At 36.3% G+C, this 22,322-nt stretch overlaps 1 protein-coding gene across 3 annotated transcripts; it reads right to left on the bottom strand.

Annotated features, from left to right (window-relative positions):
• Positions 1-3,297: 3,297 nt before the first annotated feature.
• LOC135078002 (uncharacterized) lies at positions 3,298-21,868 on the bottom strand. 3 transcript variants are annotated; one of them, XM_063972547.1, is made up of 8 exons: positions 21,577-21,868; positions 14,122-14,332; positions 12,050-12,412; positions 11,156-11,341; positions 5,786-5,907; positions 5,273-5,443; positions 4,418-4,588; positions 3,298-4,024 (listed from the first exon to the last, which is right to left on the bottom strand). In XM_063972547.1, the coding sequence occupies exons 1-8, from the start codon at positions 21,583-21,585 to the stop codon at positions 3,746-3,748; spliced, it is 1,512 nt and encodes a 503-aa protein (XP_063828617.1). In that variant the 5' UTR covers positions 21,586-21,868; the 3' UTR covers positions 3,298-3,745. The 3 variants fall into 3 exon arrangements, with proteins under 3 accessions (XP_063828617.1, XP_063828616.1, XP_063828618.1); XM_063972546.1 differs by lacking the exon at positions 21,577-21,868 and adding an exon at positions 14,673-15,060 and having other exon boundaries at positions 3,299-4,024; XM_063972548.1 differs by lacking the exons at positions 14,122-14,332; positions 21,577-21,868 and adding an exon at positions 13,928-14,078 and having other exon boundaries at positions 3,299-4,024.
• Between the last annotated feature and the right edge of the window lie 454 nt (positions 21,869-22,322).

Here is a 22,322-nt window from a genome sequence, read left to right on the forward strand (position 1 = left end):
GGCCGGCAAATTAAATTAGATACAATGTACGAATGATAACGCTATTGTTTCACAATGTACGCAATCAAAGTGGACTTTGATAATCTTTTGGAGAGGTCAGTTCCCGCCTCTGATGTCTATTGCTTAAGATTCTTCTTTTAACATTTTTGAATGAATATGTCACCGTAAGATTACAAACATCGTTCGATTACAATCTATCTCGTGAGATTGTAAACTGTCGAAAAATTGTGAACCGTAACATATGATTGCAATTTAACGCATTATTTTTCGCTATATTGTAATCTATCGAAGTGAAACTGTAAAATTACAATCTGTCCCGCGTCAAATTGTCAACGGTTCGAAAGCTCTTCCTGATTGGTCGGTCTTATTGTAAGAGCGACCAATCACGACCAGCCGTTCTTTGTCCCCACAGAGTTAGAAATGAAATAGAGGTGTTAGTTAAATAAAATAAATACACTTAAAAAATACTTCAAGTATTTATGTATTATTTAGTAGGTAACAATTATTTTGTCTTTAAACATAAAATAAAATTGGAAATATTAAAAAAACACTTTTATAAAAAAGATTTTGTCCTGTAACAGAAAATAAAATTAAACACAAAAACGGTTTTTGTCCTCAAACACGAACTGAAATTAGGAAATTATAAAAAAAACTTATAAAAAATCAATCATTTTGTCCTCTAACACAAATAACACAAATTAAAATTAAAAAATTATAAGAAAACGATCACTCTCAATAATAAAAATATAAAGTTACAAAATTAAGTCTTAGAAAAAACATTTTAAATGTATTAATACGTTTAAAAAAAAAAACACTTATTGTTGCACGTCAAAGAGCTGTGGAACCTACGCCGGTTCACAATTTGACCGCTTCCCATCGATAGATTACAATAAAGCGAAAAATAATGCGTTAAATTGCAATCATAATGTTACGGTTCACAATTTTTCGACAGTTTACAATCTCACGAGATAGATTGTAATGAAACGATGTTTATAATCTTACGGTGACAAATATAAATCGGGATAAAAATTACTTTTATTATAAAACACTAGGTCCGAGTTATTAATTTAAGTATGAGTGCTATATTATAATAAAGAGGAAAGATTTGTACTTATTGTTTGTAGCGAAAAAGTAGGTACACTCAAAAACTGCTGGACCTATTTGAAAAAATATTTCGGCATTACAATTCCGATTTTTTTATGAGCTTAATAATGAGCAAATAGCACCATCTTACTTTAACTTTGACAAACGTCAAAAACCTGTCAAACTCCATTAAAAAAACACCGGTTAACGTTAGAGTTAGGTACGGTACAAAGTTATGTGGTGCAACTCAGCCTAAGTAAGTGGTTGTAATTTTTTCATACGTAAATCAAAATTGATTCTCCAGCAATGCAAAGACTGAGAAAATACCTTCCTGTTACACAAAATTTAAAACGTAACGTTTTTCCACAAGAGTTTGTAAGAGATTATTATCTCTATCTCAAGCACCAATGAAATGAAATTAAAAAAAAATTTGAAAACCAGCTTTTAATGCTCTAAAAAAATTACTAAAATATAAATTCTTTCAAACACATCAATTTATTACATTACTAAATTTGTATATGATAAAAAGTTTGCGATGAAAAATAATCCTACAGATATGACAGGGGCCCCGTCCACAGCAGCATTTGCCACGGGCCCCGGGTGGTATAATATTAGTTACTACGCTATACTAAACATTGTAACTAACAGTAAAGATGACTTGCAATAATTATTCTTCTTTATCTTGTTCGTACTTATCTCCTTTACCTTTTACATAGGCAGGCGACGCGACGTCTTAGTTGAATCGTATGTATATCGAATTTATAAAATACAGAATGAAAATTGTCTGAAAGTTTAAAAAAATACACAGTGAAAAAGAGGAATAAAATGTAGATACTCGTATATCAAATAATAGATCTGTAGGCCTAGGATGCGCGCCGTGATAAGCGTTTAATCACGAAATTTTATCGATTTTACGCGATATGCCCATACATTTATCGTCTAAAATCAAGATTTTATCATGGCGCGCATCCTAGCCCGGCTGGTAAAGGTCGCAAGAAGCACCTAAGATGCGAGCAGCGCAAGACTGTTTGTTGTGGAAATCCTTGGGAGACCTTTGTCCAGCAGTGGATGTCAAAATGACATGATGTCATTTGACATTGACATCCACTGCTGGACAAAGGTCTCCCTACACCTAACTTAATCTACCTATTCAATTTCAGGCTGTTTTAGATACAAAATTTGTGTTTCTTAGTCTCGAGGACACTCCAAATGAAGACATTAAAAATAATCTTCTTTGTCACGTAGGTACATAATTATTTGCATTTTCAAATAATGAAACTACGTTTTGTTTGGGCGTTAGACGTGATTGTCATTTTGCTGGATACACCAACAATAGGAAATGAATATCATTATTATGGCAGTAAAGACTGGCAATCATTCAAATAAAATGTCTATGAGTTAACCTATCTTTGATTGCAAAGTTAAATAATGTTAAAGATAATAAGGCACTTTAATCTCTGTTCGAGTCGATTTTCATCGGACTCATCGGATTACAAAATTACAAGTCTATTGGCACGGTTTAAAAGATATAGTTAAGCACTATAGTGAGCGCTTAAAAAATGACATGAAATGTATGACGGATTGTACAGCGCCCCTAGATGGTATAACATCAAAATATTGCCCTTTGTTTTTGTTCAGGCGTTAGACAAAATCTAATACAAAATGCCTAGGTATTTATCACCCAAATTCGTAAATGTATGTACCTAAATGTCGATACAGTTGCTATGGAATGTATCTAAGTGACCTGGAGATACAGCCGGATTATATATATAGGCTGGAAACGATAAGTGATCTCACTCGATTATTTCTTAACTATACAAGATATCAAAAAACCTGTTAATGATCCTGAAAATGCTTCATGAGCTCTGTATCAAATGGTATCAATAATAAGTTACAATGCAATGATGAATGTGCAATGATTACATAAATAATATAATTGGCGAGAAAAAACACTAGTTTTGTATTGAGTACCTAATCGTGACTCGTGACTTCGTGAGACTAATGAAATTTAAATAAATTAATACATGAGGTAAGTACTTAATAATTATTAGGAATGTTGCCGTTTTGTGGTAACTCTGTGTTATTTAATGTTCTTTTTATTTTTATATTCTAGAGCGACCAATATGTCTTGATCACAAAATCGAATACCTACCTTTATGAAGAATTCACATCTAGTTTTACAAGAATGACAATAGAGAGCATACATAATAATTATTATGCAAATTATTATTATTGCAAAATCACACGGATTTAAGCTAAGTAAGATGCAACGGTGTCTAATTTGACGTGCCCCTGTCTGTTAGGTAGGTACCTACTTTTGATAAATTTGTGTAGAAACATTTATTTAAATTCAGAACAATAAACAATAAAAGTAAGTCTGAAGATGTTATTTATTATCACAATAACAATATTTACAACTGATATGGTAAACAATAAAATGTTATCGATATTTTACATTGTTTTATTTTTGTATCTTTTAGTCCTGTCAATAAAATTTGACCTTTTAATATATTATTTTATATTCAGCAGGACAGTCAATATAAAAAAATAGATTACACCTACACATAGTTTGACCGATAATTTCCTAGCACATAATGTCTTAATCATTACGCTTTAATTAATTTAATATACACGTTCACATAATTAATGAAATTAACGACATTTATAGATTTTTCAGGTCCTTCCTCAAGACCTTACCCGTAGCATTCTTCGGTATGACATCAACAAATACAACATCTTTTATTTTCTTATAAGCTACCACTTGATCTGCTACGAATTTCTTCAGTTCCTCCGCGGTGGTCGGTTTTCTAACCACCACGTAAGCCTTCGGGACTTCCCCTAGAAGTTTGTCTGGTACACCTATGACTCCTACGTCGTGGACTAATGGATGAGTGCGGAGGATGTTTTCTAGTTCGGCTGGAGACACTTGCATGCCTTTGACCTAGGGAAGAATATTTTTCAACGTTAATAATGTATTCTAAAATGTGTACAGTCATTGACTATAAGTCATACATAATTATGATATCAAATCTCATTGTTGTTACTCATTAAATTGGTCATTCATCAATCATATTCTTATAATAATACAATCCAGTGCAGTTAACTGAAAAAAAGGTAGTCGATTTTACAAAAATCCAATCAAGAAATACATTTCATAATTAATCGCTTTCAAGAGACAGTTGCCATAATAAGTAGGTAATTAACTTATTCTGACTTCTCTCGTCTGTATTAAAAATTTAATGAAAAGGGTTCTTTCTGGGTAACCCTACTTCATAGGTAGCATTTATTACAAATCCTTACCTTGATCTAACTTTCATACTAATTTTAAAATTACCTTAATAATTTCCTTTATTCTATCCACAATGTACAGTCCTTCTCCAGGTTTGTACACGCCCAAGTCTCCTGTTTTGTAGAAGCCATCGCTTGTCATACTATCTTTCGTTGCTTGCTCATTTTGGTAGTAACCTTTTGCTATTATCGGTGATCTGAAGCACACTTCTCCAACCTGAAAGCAGGAAAAAAATACTAAAATATAGTGATAATAATAATTTTCGTACTGATTAACTATTATAATCATTTTAATCATTTCAGATTCAGAAAAGTTCTCGAGTGGCGAACAGGAGCCGGAAGACGTAGTGTGGGCAGACCTCCCACTAGATAGACCGAAGTTCTGGGGGCGTACTGTGAGTTAACGTCAAACGCATTCTATGTCGACTGCGTAAAAAAGTGACATTAAATGTACGACGGATTATACAGCGCCCTAAGCGGAATCTTTCGAGAGCTAAAATATTCATATATTTTTTAACGCGCTCGCTAGTGACGTTTGATGTAAATTCACACTAAGGCCTCTGGTGAAAGTCGTGGATGCGAGTAGCGCAGGACCAGTCGTTGTAGAAATCTTTGAGGAAGGCCTTTGTTCAGAGGACTTCATTTGGCTGAAACATTGTAGACATTCCACCAGCTCGCACTACGCGTTTCGACAACTATTTTATAATGCGAACAGCTAGGGACTGGAATTCTCTGCCTGCTGCTGTCTTTCCCGAAGACTATAATCCGGGTCTTTTCAAGGCGAGAGTGAATAGGCACTTACAGGGCAGATAATGTACCATCCTAGACTGCATCTCACTTAATATCTGGTGTGATTGCAGCCAAATACCTGCCTTGTTTTGTTAAAAGTGTTTTCACTTACTTGTCCAATAGGCACAGGCATTCCAGTCTCAGCATCGCACATCCTCAGCTCGATATTCAGGGCAGGATCGCCACAGCTATTATTGTAGTGTCTGCCACCATTTTTGGGAGTCGCCGTACCCATGCACGTGGTTTCCGTCGTTGCATACCCTTGCCTGAACTGGGTTTTTTCCTGGAATAGGTATTCAGTTTTAGGTAATTTTCTTTGTAATATAGGTAGAGGTAAATAATAAGAACACAGGTTACTAATAATTCGGTGCTTATTCAAGGTTCGAATCTCTTAAATCAATTTAAGATGTTAATTGAAACTAACACACCATAATCGTCAGTCGCCAAAAGATTGTCGAGTTCTTGTTTACCCACGACGACCTCATAAAGGTAGCAGGAAGGCGCTGGACACAGGCCGCTACCAACCGGTCAGTATGGAATTCATTGGGGGAGGCCTATGTTAAGCAGTGGATGTCTGTGGCTGAAATGATGATGATGAAGGGATATAATATGAATTTGACCTTACATTTGCTTTTTGAAGAACTGCTTCAGCTGACCCTCCGGATAAAGCAGCGCCACCAGAAAATATATACTTTACATGCTCAAAATGACTCTTGCTTACTAAGGGATATTTTGCAAGGAAGTCCACTGAAAACGAAAGTTTTAGGTGGTTAATAAAATAGGTAGGTTAGTATTACCCCAGTAGGCCTAAGATGCGCGCCGCGATAAGCGGTTATCACGCCATTTTATCGATTTTTCCCATACATTTTGACGTCGATAAAAGTTATCACGGCGCGCATCGATATAATAATATACCACATACTACGTATTATTATATCACATACTACATATCGTCACCGTCGTGGCAGAATTAAATAACTGACACTTTTTCCACTTTTTGTATAGTAGAAAGTGTTACCTATATTTTGGTCTTACTCTCGTGGCAATATCTATAATATTTCCAAAGATATCTTCAGTTGAGTGAAACTGTTGACCATAAATTACAACTCTATTTGTTGTAGAATTTACGTGGCAAAACTGAATAAGTGACTTTATTTAATTCTGCCACAACTCACTGCGAAACATTGCTTCAAAATACTTGTACTAAGAAAGTCAATAAGTGACTTTATTTAATTCTGCCACAACTCGATCCGAAACATTTCTTCAAAATACTCGTAAAATTGTGTTTTTGATTTATTTCATTTTTGTAACATTTCTTTAAATGTTACTTTTAATTTCAATGTTCATTACTCAGATGTTGAATCTGGATAGTTACCTTCATCATCATCATCATTTCAGTCTTATAGGACGTCCACTGCCGAACATAGGCCTCCCCCAATGATTTCCAATATGACCGGCTGGTAGCGGTCTGCATCCAGTGCTTTCCTGCTACCTTTATGAAGTCCACGTTGTGCTTTCCGGTACGTGCCCTCCTCTCCAGAACCTTCTATTTCTCAGTTCTGCCTATTATTTGCCCTGTCTCTTGTACAGAAAAACCGAGCATAACCCTCTTCAAAGCACGCTGTGCAACTTTGAGCTTATTTATAAGGCCTATAGTAAGAAAGTCGCGTTCTCGAGCCGTATATCATCAATGGTAAAACACATACAGATTGTAGATTTTCGTCTTTAGGCACTGAGATATTTTGGACGAAAGGATGTTGTGTAGTTTCCCGAACGCTGCCCAGCCAAGTTGGATTCGACCTCTTTCTCTACCTAGCTGAAACGTTTGTCCGAGGTAGACATACTTGTCAACAATCTCGATATTCGAGCTCCTAACCGAAACTGGGTAGGGCGCAACATAGACATTCGACAAAAGCTTCGTTTTTCCATGTTGTTCACCCGAAGGTCTACCTTTTGGGAGATTAAGGTCATCGTGCATTGTGCCGAGGTCTCCCACTGATTTTGCCATGACCACACAATATCGTCGGCAAACCGAAGGTGAGTGATGTACTCGTCGTTGATGTTTATGCCGGATCTTTTCTAATCAAGGAGTTTGAAAGCGTCTTCCAATGCAGCGGTGAATAGTTTCGAAGATCCGGAGATATAGCATCTCCCTCATACCTCGCTGCAGAGGAATCGCCCTCGTACTCCACTCCTGTACTCGGACCAACATGGTGGCGTTTCTGTACAAGCATTTCAGCACCTCGATATGTACCGATACTTTTCAGAAACCTCCTTGTTCGGAAGGCTGGAAGTCATCGAACCTACGCGCGAGATCATTCGTGACAACTTTCGAAAACAGCTTGTAGACATGACTCAGAAGCGAGATGGGTCAGTAATTCTTCAGCAAGGTTTTATCCCCTTTCTTGAAGAAGAGTACCACCACGCTTCTGTTCCGTGCCTCTGGCGTTGTTCCCTGGAGTAAGACGAAGTTAAATAGTCTCTGAAGGACTTGACTTCAATGTCGATGTTCCACCCGCGTTCAGAAGCTCCGAGGTTATTCCGTCATCACCGGTGCCTTGTTGTTCTTTAGGTGTTTGCGAGCCATCCTAATCTCGTATAGGCTGATAATGCTGATATCCACAATATCTTCGTCGAGGTATATAGCTGTCCATAAAACTTTTCAATCTCACCCAGAACCTCGGCTTTTGTTGACGTTACACTATCTTCCGCAGTCTTCAGCTTCGTCAGCTAGCTTCGACCAATAGAGTTGTCTCTTGCGAACATTTTCGAGCCTTGGTTCCGCTCTATCGCCTCTTTAATACTATTTGTATTAAAGTTGCGAACATCATGTCGCAAGGACTTCCATATCTGTCTATTGAGCTGCCGATGTGCTTTAGCGTCAACGGAGATCTGCAGTGACATTGAACGTCGTTCTGCTATGACGTTGAGGGTAAGGGATCCCTATGGATCCCTAGGGAGAGATCTCTATTACAGTTTTATTGTTTTTGGATTATTTTAATTTTGATATTCATTTCGATGTTGGTTCTTTCAATTTAATTTCAATGTTATAGGAATCTGATGTTGATGGTTACCATACCAATTTGTTAAACATTTATAGGTATTCAATAAGTAGGTATGTTCTAGTATTATTTAACAATTTTACAGATTTTGACTAAAATCGCAATAACAAAACAAATAAAATAAAATGAATAAATTAACATTTAGGTCAATAAAAGTGTGGCAAAATTAAACAAGTGTACTTATTCAATAGAAATATTCGTTTTTGTAATACCTTGGTTGTGGTAAAACTAAATAAGTGACATACAAAAACTAAATAACTGCAATTTTGTTGTAAAATACTGTTGTGGCAAAACTAAATAATTACATTTTTATTTTTTTTATTTAAAATAATACAAAGTAACACCATCGAAGAATATTGAATTAATAAAGGTAAATTGCTGTATAAAATATCAAAAGACCGACAGTAAAAAAAATTTACCCTTAAAATTTATCGCCATTTTTAACGAAAAAAACCGGCCAAGTGCGAGTCGGGCTCGCACACCGAGGGTTCCGCCGTACAAACGTAGCGGTTTACAATTTATGACGTATTAAATCAAATTACTTACCTGATTCCGTTGCGAGTAGTGGCGAATTTCAAAATATGCGGTATGATTATTCTTTATTTATTTATTTTTCCTATATTTGCATTATAGGTAGGTACCTACCTCAGCGTTTTGAATTTTTGCGTTGATTTAGAATTTCTCACAGTTTAGAGGCAATTAGATTTAAGAAGTGTTTGATATGAATTTCAACTTTAATATCTCTACGCGTTCATGTGAAAAAGGGTAGGTAGTAAGTTTATAATTATTAAAAAAATATTTTATGTCATGTAAGCAAAAATAATATTTTAAATTTTATATAACTTCAAATTTAACATTTTCGCAATTTTTCCTTTATCTGTACTATATAACGTTGCTTCGTGCCGAATTTCAAGATTCTGAGTTCACAGGAAGTACCTTGTAGGTTTTGATTCCCTAGCGTGTGACGGAAATTCGTCTAAGGTGTCGATATAAACTGCTGTATCTTTTGATCGCGTTAACTTAGAAGTTTGATTTTTTTACTTCTTAAAGGGACAATAGATCTAGGTATTTGGTATAAATTTCAATTTAATACCTTTATTCGTTCGTGAGAAATAAGGTAGTAAGTTTCATTTTATTAAAATATTTTTATTATATTATATAACTAAAAAAATGTAATTTTCGCAATTTTTCCTATATTTGCATTATATGACAATGCTTTATGCCAAATTTCAAGATTCTGAGTTTACGGGAAGTATCCTGTAGGTTTTGATTCCTTTGCGAGTGTCGAAAATTTGTTGAAAATATCGACATAATCGGCTGTATCTTTTGATTGGCTTGGCTTAGAAGTTTGATATTTTCACAGCTTAAAGGGACAATAGACCTGAGTATTTCATGTGAATTTCAGCTTGATACGTTCACGCGTTCTTGAGATAAAGGGTCTTGACAGACGGACGGACGGACAACAAAGTGATCCTATAAGGGTTCCGTTTTTTCCTTATGAGGTACGGAACCCTAAAAAACACAAAAACGTGAATATCTCGCAACTTTGGTTTTGTCAGTTATTTAATTCTGCCACGACGGTGACGATATTATTATATCGCGGTAACCCGAAGATTCTTGCTATCGCAACGTGTGTACTACACTGTGTTAGTCAAGTTTTCGCGTAGGTATACTTCTGTGCTTTTTTGCATAGTCGCACGCAAGACTTCAGTCCGCCCGCTGTTGCTCGAATGCTAACGCGATGTGTGTAGCCCAGGGAATACAGAACAAATCTCAAAATTCGGATCAATTTCAAGCAAAGATTGAGGCTTTTAAACGGTTAAATTTCAATATTTATGACAAAATTTAGTGAGTGAGATAGAAAGCAATTTTAAGCTATGTTTCTCCTCGACTATTACTGAAAACCTCGTGAAAAATCAACTTAAAAAACGAAATCTATACTTATAATAAATCTGTAGAGAGGTCAATTCTGTACATGAAATATATTTTCAAAATAACTATCAGGGGGTGATTAGTGATCGATACTGATGCCAAAAATGCAATCAGTAAAATTTTTGTCTGTCTGTCTGTCTGTCTGTATGTTCCTTATAGAAACAAAAACTACTTGACGGATTTTAACGAAACTTGGCACAATTATTCTTCATACTCCTGGGCAGGTTATAGTGTACTTAGGAATTCCCACAGGAACGGGAATTAGCGGGAAAATCCTTTTGTATGAAAAATCTAAACCGCTTAAGTTAGACGCTTGAAATTTGGCATGCAGGTTAACATAAAGCTTAGTTACAACAGGATATTGCAAAATTCTCACGGGAACGGGAGTTAGCGAGAAAAAACATTTGTATGAAAAAATCTAAACCGAGTAAGATAGATGAAGGAGGTAAAACGGGATCCACGCGTACGAAGTCGCGGGCGGCCGCTAGTTCATCATAAGGGAACAAAGTTCAAAACACTTTTCTGTAACTAACATAATTATTCAAAATCACAGTAGGTACATCAGTTGCAAAATCGCCTCTATTACAGCTGAATAAGATGCAAGTTTTTAGCTTGATGTGCCGTGCTCTGTACTTACACGTGCTGATAGAAAAACGTAAATGGTATGACTTTTTATTAATTTACATTTATTTAACTGGTTAGGTATATTACATGTGACAAGTTATTGGAATTTCTGCATTTATAATACCTATATTAGGTACCAGCGGCTTCCTACGCGTGGATCCCGTTTTACCCCCTTAGGGATGGAGTTTCGTAAAATCCGTTCTTAGTGAGCGAGCACCTACGATCTAAAAGAAACCTCCATGCAAAATTTGAGACCCCTAGCATTTGTAGTTTCTGAGATTTCGTGATGAGTCAGTGAGTCAGTCAGTCAGTCAGTGACCTTTCGCTTTTATAAATATAGATTTTATATTACTATAGGTACTTAAACATCAACTCACCTAATGGCGGCACAACATACAGTAAAGTAGCTTTCTTATGAGTCAATACTGTAATATAAGTAGCAGGATCAAAACTTGACATGGTTATCAGCTTGGCACCCACGGACAAATGCCCCATCAGAGTGATGACCAAACCGTATATGTGGAAGAAAGGTAGCACGCATGGTACAATCTCCTGATCGGTACCTAGAATCAAGCAAAATTAAATTAAAAATATCTTTATTTGTGTACACTAATTAAATTAGTAGGTACTTACAAATCGTCAAATGCTCTTAAGGAGCCTATACATGTCTCATCCTTGTTTTGCCCTACCAGCGCTTCGAGACAAACATTTGGCAAGTGCTGAGAAGAAGCGCCGCAACAAACTCAGTCACCAAACAAATATCATCATCATTTCAGCCACAACATGTCCACTGCTAAACAAAGGCCACCCCCAATGATCTCCATATTGACCGGTTGGTAGCGGCCTGCATCCAGCGCCTTTCTTCTATCGTTATGAGGTCGTCTGTCAACCTTGACGTCCTACGTTGCGCTTTCCGGCACGTGGTCTCAAGTCCAAGACCTTGCTGCCCCAGCAAGTAAGAGTAAAGAAAAAATTGAGTTCAGTGGAAACAAGAGTGGTAGTTTGATCCCCGCACAATAAACATGTAACATTTAAGTGTGTATTTATCTGGATATTTTCTATGTAATAAGATTTATGTAGCTAGAAAAATATTTTTAATTCATAAGGCTCATATTATATGCTTACCATGAGTTTACGTTAGGTAATGTGCTCGCTAGCAAGTGCGTCAAAAAAGAGGCGCTATACAATTTGTCATACATTAAGTCATTTTATTACGCAGTCGCCAGCCAGCACACCTAACGTAAACTCGTGGTAAGTACATAGATACGTACCATTTGCGATTTCAGGTAAAACAAACTCTTTATGGGTCATAATATCAAAGCTACTAATGAGATTTTTGTATGTAATCTCCACTCCTTTAGGCAGTCCGGTGGTACCACTAGAAAATGGTATCAATGCTACGTCATCGTGATCTTTTTCAATCTTGTCCAACACTGAATAGTCTGCTTCACCAGATTCTGCGATTTCAGAATATCGAATAGTTCCGTCAGGAATCGATTGGGTTGAGTTATCGATTATAACGACTTTCGCATCGATTTTGGCTGCGTCCAAAGCTTTGGAGATAAACGGGTACGCCTGGGTGATGGTGACCACTAAATTTGGCTTGGTGATTGTGAATTGGTGAACTAGCTCATCTGAAAATAACAAATATTTCATATTTATTTGTATACAGTCCGTGGAGCTGATGGCCGCTGGGGCAGAAAAGTTCTCGAGTGGCGACCACGTGCCGGAAGACGTAGTGTGGGCAGGCCTCCCACTAGGTGGACCGACGATCTGGTAAAGGTCGCGGGAGGTGCCTGGATGCAGGCAGGCCTTTGTCCAGCAGTGGACGCCTTTCGGCTGAAACGAACAAACGATATCCAGTCCAGCGCCGGACCAGTGCGGGAAGCGTGTGTTGACGAGTCAAATTCCACCCGGTCCGGCGTCGGGCCGGTTTGTCACCGGTGTTGGACTGGATAGAATTAAAATTCATAAATAAAATTTGATGAGACTGCGGAAGAAGATGTGCAACCATCGACTTTTAGTATAAATAAAAAACCTTTTGAAGATTTATGCAAAATTCTTCTTCTGCAGAAGAAGAGGCGCTCTCTAACACTTTTAGATCATTCTGAGGAGGAATTAGTTTACGCTTTATGTGCTAAACTGAAAGAGTCTAACAAAACGAAATTAGCGACTACCTATAATCAAAGAACTGTTTCAAAACGAAGAACAGCGTGAAATAGTAGACAATCTTTTAACTTAAAACTGTGTCTACCTGAAGATAAACGTTAGCGCTAGTTACATCATGTAATTTGTCAAAATGGCAATATCGCAATTTGAGATTCATTCTCGCTTCAGAGAGTATTTATGGGCTTCCATCCTATCAAGAGCTTCTGGAAACAAAAAAAACTTGTTATCCTTCAGAGAGAGACGATATTTGTGTGAGTTATCAATGATGGACATATTGTAAATTGGGCAACCTCTCATATAAGCTACTTTTTGACGGCCAGCGGACCTATACATACAACGTTGTATTAAGTGTTTCCTTTAATTTTATTTTTTATTTTAGTAAAAGTTGATGCATACGAGCGCGCGCGAGTGCGAGTCGTTGTTATGTGTCATCAAAAGTGTCCCTTATACACCATATTGTAATTCTGGCAATTTTTCGTGGAAATATTTAATATAAAAAAATCGATTTTTCAACGCTCGATAACTCAAAAGTACGCAGAGATAAGTGACAAGTATCTTCGCATGAAATACACAGAATCACTTGTTTAATAACAGGTGTGATCGGCATCTTGACATCGTTAAAGAATTTCGAAAAATTGACAGAAACGTAATTTCTTCCATACAAAAAATATGTATACATTTTTTTTTACTACGAAATAGACGTCGTAGGATTGTAATATTTTTTTGCCTTATTAGTTATCATAGCAGTAACCATCAAAAAAATTTTCGTGCCTCTAGCATCAATGTCCATGTTTTATTAAATCGGGACCACTGTGCGTCAGCACAAACACATACACCAATATATCAAAGTGTTCTGATGAAAAGAAGTTATTTTCTTAGTTCATAGGTACAGTCTGCGTCAAATAATGACACCCAAAGTAACCAATAAGTTCGCAGCAAGTCTTAGTTACAATTGGAATAACAAGGTGATTTAAACTTACAGTTCCTGTACGCAGGGTTCACAGTCGTGACCACGCAGCCTGCCTGTCTAGGCTCCGAAGGCTGCCACATGGTACTTCGGCCAGTTAGGCACCGCTATAGCCACGATATCTCCTGGCCGCAAGTGCAACCGCTTTAGTAGAGACGTCCCGAAGTTGGCTATGAAGCAATGAGGTACAATGTGATTTAAACTTACAGTTCCTGTACGCAGGGTTCACAGTCGTGACCACGCAGCCTGCCTGTAAGGCTCCGAAGGCTGCCACAGGGTACTCCGGGCAGTTAGGCACCGCTATAGCCACGATATCTCCTGGCCGTAAGTGCAACCGCTTTAGTAGAGACGTCCCGAAGTTGGCTATGAAGCGATGCAGCTGAGAATATGTGTAGGACTTCTTCGTTTCTGCGCTCACCTGAAAAAGAAACGATTCTTAGTAATTTCGATCACCTAACTTGTGTCTTAATGTCTTTTACTTGCAAAATAATAAAGGCACTTGCGCTGTACACCCCATTCTCTCTGGTCAGGCCCTGTAAAAAGTGTGGGTGTCTCAAAAGCCAAAATCTATTTAGTTATATCCAATACCGGTTTTTAATAGAAGCGGCAGCATTCTATTTAATCCGACACCTAACCAATCAAAACTGTCTAACTTAACTAAGCAGTTGTGTCGCTACATTGCCTACATTTAACCAAACAAAAACAAAAGACAATCGTAAAAAAAAACAAAATAATAATACATAAGAGTATACACTTACCAAAGCGACTTGATCCTTGAACTGTGATGCGTGGACCCACATACGATCAAAAAGTCTCATTCGCGGTACAGGTTGAAATGGAAGCGAAGATGCCACCGTGAACTCATCCACTTTCCTCACATTGCTTGACAAATTCCTATGCCATTTCACATAACTAAAATGTCTAAAGAGTCTTGAATTTCTAGACATATTTCCAATCCACATCTTATGGTTCTCGAAAACAGACTAATGCATATAACTGGCCTTAAATACTCAGTAACAAGACTAATTTAAATATGTATTTCGTCCATTTGCGACGACACTGTGATATATCAAAAACAGTGGTTTTCCAGAAAACGACTTTTTAACTTTTGAATGACCATAACTCTTAAAAGAAGGTTAGGATTACCTAATTCGCACCCTTCCTGGAATAAGTACGCAAGTGAAAAATGCCAACTTTTCAGGAGCGTAAAAAAACTGTCCTAAAAATTTATCACCATTATTAAAAATATGTGTTATACATCAAAAGATAGCTTAAAATGTCTGTGAGGGGCCTATGTATTTATATTTAAAATACACTTAATAGGTTTTGAGAAAAACTTAAAAAAGAGCGTTGCGTACTTATTCCGCGAAACATATTTTAACACTTGTTGTTGTAATTATGAATATTGCATTGTTGACATGTAAAGGAATACATGCTATTTGGTATTATTGCAGATAACCACTTATTGGCGTTCAGATTTAGTCGTGCATTCAACGTGTAAGTGTAGTTTACGTAGTTTTTCCTCGAACTATTCGTATTGAAATAAATTCGTAAAAAGGATAACGTACTTTTACCTTGTGAAAAATTACATTACTTATGGTAGTATGTAAAATTATAGCTTTATTCAAAATCAAAAAGTTACAATATTTTTGCATAACTATATTATAATTTTCGGAAATTGCATTTTTAGGGAGAGACGAGCTATCAAAAGGACTAATGCCCATTTTCACCATCAACCCTAATTTGTAAGTGACCTCTATGGTGATACATAACAGGAATTTTGTTTTTATAGGGGTCACTTAAAAATTTGGGATTAATTGTGAAAACGGGCATAAAACTCATTTATTTTTGCAAGTAGGCTTTTATAAAGCACTTTTATAGTTTTACACTCCCCAGTATTAACCCAACCACTGCTTCAGGACATTTATTTTTACGGAAGCGGTAGATAGATATTTTGTAAAGTTACCATTTAAAACAGAAAATCCACAATCACCATTTGCAGTCACCAAGCCGAGGAATGAACTGCCGTTTGCAGTATTTGCGGACCAATACGACCTAAAACCTTTAAGAGCAGACTCTAATACTTTAAAGACAATCAACGCACCTGTAACTCACCGAGGAGCGGGTGTCTATGGGTGGCGGGTAAACACTTACCATCAGGTGATTCGTCTGCTCGTTTGCCTCCTTTCCCTTAAAAAACCCAGAAACATAACCACTCACAGGTCCGTTCAATTAGAAAGGAAGTTACAGAAATCACTAGACCTGAAAAAAGATTAACAAACACACAGATTTTTTTTTATTAAAAAAGATACCTACCTGAAAAAGAAAAAGAAACAAGACTAACAGTATACTTACCTCATCATGCGGTCGTCTGGAATAATACGGAGACAACTCGCGCACGATTATATTTAATGCTTTGTGTTAAGGTTCGATTTACATTTCACTGAATAACGAACTGCTTGTAGGTTCCCAGCTGCAAGAAAACCCGAGAAATATTATAATGAGATGAAACGTGTTTGCTTCATAGATGACATTATGAAGATGATCTTCAGATTTATGTGACAAAAAATGATTCGGATTACCGGAGTACCGATTTCTATAAAATAATAAAACAATATTTTTATATCAACGACCTTTTATCAAGAGTGGACTGGTCAATTGAAGCTATAATGCTATAATTTAATGAGAACTTACAGAGCAGATAATAATACATCTGATGTGACCATCCACCAGGTTACACTTCAGAGAATGTGCGAAGGAATTACACGACCTAATTCCACCAGCCCCCTTCCATCATCAGACGCTGGTTAGCGTATCATTCCTACATTGTCGACATTCCACCAGCTTGCACTAAGCATTTCGATAAACTCTTTTATAATGCGAACAGGTCGCTGCCTGCTGCTGTCTCTCCTGAGCACTATACCGGACCTTATAGGCACTTACAGGTAGATATCTATCATCTTATACTGCATCTCACTTAACATCACATGCAATTGCGGTCAAATACCTTTTGCTACCTAGTTCTGCGTTGAGTTTATGAAGTCAATAGAAGACAACAAAATATCAGCTAGTGCTAAAGTAGTTTTATGAACCTTGATGGAACAGTCCAAGTATTGGGTATTGAATGGAATTTGAGCACAGATTTCAATTCAATGTGAATATACCACAAATTGCAAAACCAACCATGAAACGTAACATTTTATCTGATACATCTGATCAAACTTTTTGATTCCCTTGGCTGGAGCCTGGAGCTTAGCGTTAAGTACAGTCATGGCTAAGATTCTAATGGAAATAGAATAGAAAGTATTTATTTGTTTCAAAACAAAAACATTGGCTGATAAAAAACTAGTAAGGATGGAAAGATAAGTAACTCATTAGAAAAAGATTGGATTAAGATACGGCAGGATTTGATTCACATTGACAAAATACAGATATAGGTTGGTATACTATCTATAGATAGAGAGAAAAAATACATCATCATCATTTCAGTCACAGGACGTCCACTGCTGAACATAGGCCTCCCCCAATGACTTCCACATCGCGCGGTTGGAAGCTCATAGTACGCAGAACTGACGGCCGATGGGGCAGCAAGGTTATGGAGCAGACACCACGTACCGGAAAACGCAGCGTTAGGATATCCATCCACAAGGTGGTCCGACGACCTGATGAAGGTAGCGGGAAGGCGTTGGATGCAGGCCGAGTAAAAATACAATATAATGAATTTAGCGATGCCTCTGTGAGTGCAATAATAAACTGCAGCCGTTCACTATCAACTAGATGAAAGATTTGAAACGAAATTAATTGCTAAAAAACTCTCTAAAATGCTCTCTAAAAACTATTTTTTTTACCACGTCTTGAGCTATGTGGTACTTTGAGTAAACTGGATGAAGCAAATGAGAAGAAGTAATGTGAAGAATACCAACCTCACAGATGTTCGAACACTGTGAACAGGTTTTTCTATTGTGATCGCCTAGCTGTCTGGAGAGACGAATAGGTGGAAATCTATTGTTGCAAACCGCGTCGTGGAGAAAGTCGAAAACATTTATAATAATTAATACTATAATTCATAAGAAAGCTGATAAGGCTCCACATTTTGGATTATCAAGGCGAAACCATTGGCGAGAAAATACGTGCACAGATGTTTCAATTATGCTAAATTGAATGCTACTGCCAAAGTACAAATAATAGTAGATTTACCAGAACAGCAAGTATCTCAATCTAGACAATTCATGAACAAGGGAGACGATTTTGAAGGACCCTTTTAAATTTTGATGTCCAAGGAAACAAAACTATAGAAGCCTATAATATAGTGATATTTATTGTCTGCATGACTACAAAAGCTACCCACATTGAACTCGTTGGTGACATCACTTCCAAATCCTACATATAAGGTTCACACACGATCAGCCGGCGTGCAGCGATAGCGATTGGCGATCGATGCATTTTAAGATTCGGCCAAACCAACGCGATCAACCGGCGTGCAGCGATGGCGAACAATGCATTTAGGTCTGGTCGCCATCGCTGCACGCCAGCTGATCGCGCTGTGATCGCGTTGGTTTGGCCGAACCCTAAGTCTAATCGCCATCACTGCACGCCGGCTGATCGCTTGAGATTGCGTTGGTTTGGCTGAACCTATAAAGAAAGAAAGAACAGTTTTTATTTGGTCCAAAACTTATAGGTGCTTTTATACGCTTTGTTGAAGAGTGGCCGGACCTGTGAAGCAACCAGAATAGGAACTTTGTCTGAGCGAGGAGTTTCATAAGGCCTGGAAATAAATGCAATTTACTGAACAAATAGCGTCAACACTAGGATAGGCACTACATTCCAGTGGCAAGTACAATCTGTGGAGGTCTGCGAAAGGTTGGCGTCCAGTCGATCAAGTACCACCTGAAAAGAATACAGTCAGTATTCGCTCATCGTACATACAAAAAGATGGCAACAGTTTTGTATCAGGTTGTTGCATTTTTAAACGTCTGACCATTACGAGTATGTCCTTTTGATTACAATAATCCTTAAAATACATATAAACTTGTGTCATTTTATAATTGGGGACACACCTATTGTTGCTTACTGCTCCAAAAGACGTATAGATACATACCTTGTCATGCTGGCAATACACGCATAAGCTGATAAATGAACTCATGCGGCTCTGGAAAGATGAAAATGTATCACGATAACTACGATAACGATTCACTGAAGAGAGAGACAGTATTTAAAATGGATCTTGTACTCATAAAGACCGATCATTTTACCACGTGGTAAGTAATCATTGGGACGAATTTGTGTTTGATAAACACACAGTCTTACAGGGGTATTTAGTGCAAAAAGTAGTGGATTGGATACTTAAATGACTGAAGCTAAGTTAATTTGTGCTTTGTTAATGACTAAATTACATCTAAATAAAATATCAATATCGGTATAAAATACTACATCGCCAAAAGTTTCGCAAAATATTAGCAACTAGACTTGCACAAAGATATCTACGTAGAAAATAACGTATCAATTGTTATATATTATAATGTGAATAAAAGCTTCGTGGAAGAATTAGGCATCTAGACTTGCACAAAATTACCAGCACAAAAGTTTCGTGGAAAAACTACGCAACTGAACTTGCACTACGACACCCACCAAATAATATCCTAAAATAAGTATGCAACAATAGATACGCGAAAATGTTTTTTAAAGTCTTCGTGGAAGATGTATGTAAATATTAATATGCTATTATTCATACGGAACTTTATTAAACAATTAAATGCAAATATATTTACTTCGTTATTGTTATGGAAATTTAGATATTTTAATGTTGCAATATTTTACATATTTGTACATAATTTCTTCATTTTTAAGAGAAAAATTATGAAAAAAATTGACAATAATGTATTACCTCCTTCTCGATTTTTTAGTGCAATAAAAAAAATATCGCACAAGTGGACTTGCATACTTCTTCCAGGGGGGGTGCGAATTGTGTATGAAACGTTTAAAGATTAACTATTAATGAATTTAAATATTTATAGTAAGACATAAATTTGCGTCTAAATTGATGAAATTATAGCGATTGAAAAAAAAAGAGACAACTTATCACGTTGTTCTAGTAAAAAAACAATATTTTGAAGATGGTAAGTTCAGTTGTCACGTTGAAGATGATGTAAAAAAATATATGTATATAAGTCATTATTTAGATAAAACGTTGATCTTGAAAAAAAAAATTTTATTTTAATAACATTACAATCAGTAAAAATGAGGTAATTATTGGAACAGGCGAATATTTCGCTTTGCTATGTTAAATTGCACTTATAAAAATATTATCTAACTAGACAGACAGTTGCATACATACTATATTTAAGCTCACATTAAGTTTTCTTATTCTAAAAACTAATGCTTATCAAAATAAACGCAAAACTCTCAAAAGTAGAATCTCGTAAACTACTACAAAAAGAAACACAGTAAGAGAAACTGTACCAAGTAGGTATGTATTACTATGTATGTATGCAGAAGAAAAAATTGTAGGTACCTACTAGGTTAGTAAATAGATATTTTATAACAAACTAGTTATGACAATTTAATCCTAAAATTATCAACGCAAAAATCGCCGTCCCCGGCGAATAAAATGGCAAAAAAGCGAGATTTTGGTACCTTTTAGGGTGTTTTATTTTTTATACTTATTTAAAATTAAATTTATAAAAGAATAAATATATAAATATTATATTTAAATAATGTAGCCATTTTATTGGCGTAGTTTTTCTGAAAAAGTTATATTGCAATATTATTATACAAAACAATGTTGCGCCCGCCAAAGTATATTTGGGCAATAAGCGATAAAATTCAGTCAATTGCTGATGATCTGTAATTATATTAAAACATTAAAATACCTTTTTTGCAGAAAGCAAAACATAGCAAATACAGCTAAGTAACATTGAATAATTACATAATAATAAATAAATAAATAAATATCTGGGGTCATCCAACGCATTGCTATTCTAGCATACTTCTACTAATAGATAATTTTGTTAGCTATCGTCTTAGATTAAGCTAATCTAAGGCTATCGCATGATAATATAAAATATTTTGCTTGTTGTGTCTGTAAAAACAGACAGTCGTATAAGTATGTTTTATTTGCACTGTATTACTAGTATTTGAACTATTCTTCAAAACGAATGTATGGTTTTATCAGTCTACATCTACTCGTATTAGTTCCGACGTTATTCGAGCTCAAAAATAATCTTTCACAGCGCTCGCATAGCGCTGTTAGTCATGTTGTCGGATTAGGTTGTGGAATTCCTTCAGGCAGTGCATTGCCACAAATGTTAACCTTTGCTTTTTTGCATTGCTAGTCCCCATCTGTAATGATATCTGGAGTTTAGTATTACTGTTTAGCGTATACAACGTGACAAGTAGATATACCAATCAATTTCAATAACATGCATTCTGCAATAACAGAACATCAACAAATGACCTACAACATATTATTTCCAATATAGGAAAAATTTTCATCATCTACAACGTTACTAGTTAAGATGTCCCGATGATACTTCGATTTTCTTACAAGAATAACGTGACATATAAATAATTTCTCTTTTGCTTTGCTTTTTGTTTTAGAAGAACATTGTGATAAGTATGACGTGCCACATTGTCGAATAAAATAAAAATATTTTAAAAACTTGCCTTTGTCATCAATACCGCGGTATCCTCGAGATGTCACGTTTTTCTTAAAAACGAAGAGCACCTCACATCTCAAAGCGCAGGTGGCAACTGAACTGTCACAGTGTCGAAGCCAACTAGATCGCCGAACGAGCCAGCGCTATAACGTAATATTTTGTCTTTTTCTCTCATAGTATTGTTGTTTTTGGAGTAACAAATACCCTGTTTTTGGAGATAAAAGAACGCAAGATCGCGGTTCAGAATTTCGGTAAAACAAAAAATCGTATATCTCGAGATGTCACAGTGTCGTCGCAAATGGGCGATTTGGTGAATAACATATTTTTTTACAGTAAGTAATATTTTAAAACACTGACGATATCCGTAGGTACAATCGTAGGTAGTACCTAATTTTCCATTTGAGTCAAAAATAATACAATACTTTGTCTGTCGGTCAATTTGTAGATCTTAGATATACAGCAGTAGAAGTGGTGAGAATGAGAGGTAAAAAAACAGGAGAAAGGTGGAGGGAAAAAATATAAGTATTATAATACTATTATATCTATATCTATCTATATAAATAAAAATGAATTGATGTTCGTTAGTCTGATTAAAACTCGAGAACGGCTGGGCCGATTGAGCTGATTTTGGTTTTAAAATGTTTGTCGTAGTCCAGGGTAGGTCTAAACGGTGAGCAAATACGCGCGCGATATTGTTTTTCTGTGACAGACAAAATTCCACGCGGGCGAATCTGCGGGCGGAAAGCTAGTTGT

This window comes from Ostrinia nubilalis, chromosome 14 (assembly GCF_963855985.1).
Source record: "Ostrinia nubilalis chromosome 14, ilOstNubi1.1, whole genome shotgun sequence".
NCBI lineage: Eukaryota > Metazoa > Arthropoda > Insecta > Lepidoptera > Crambidae > Ostrinia > Ostrinia nubilalis.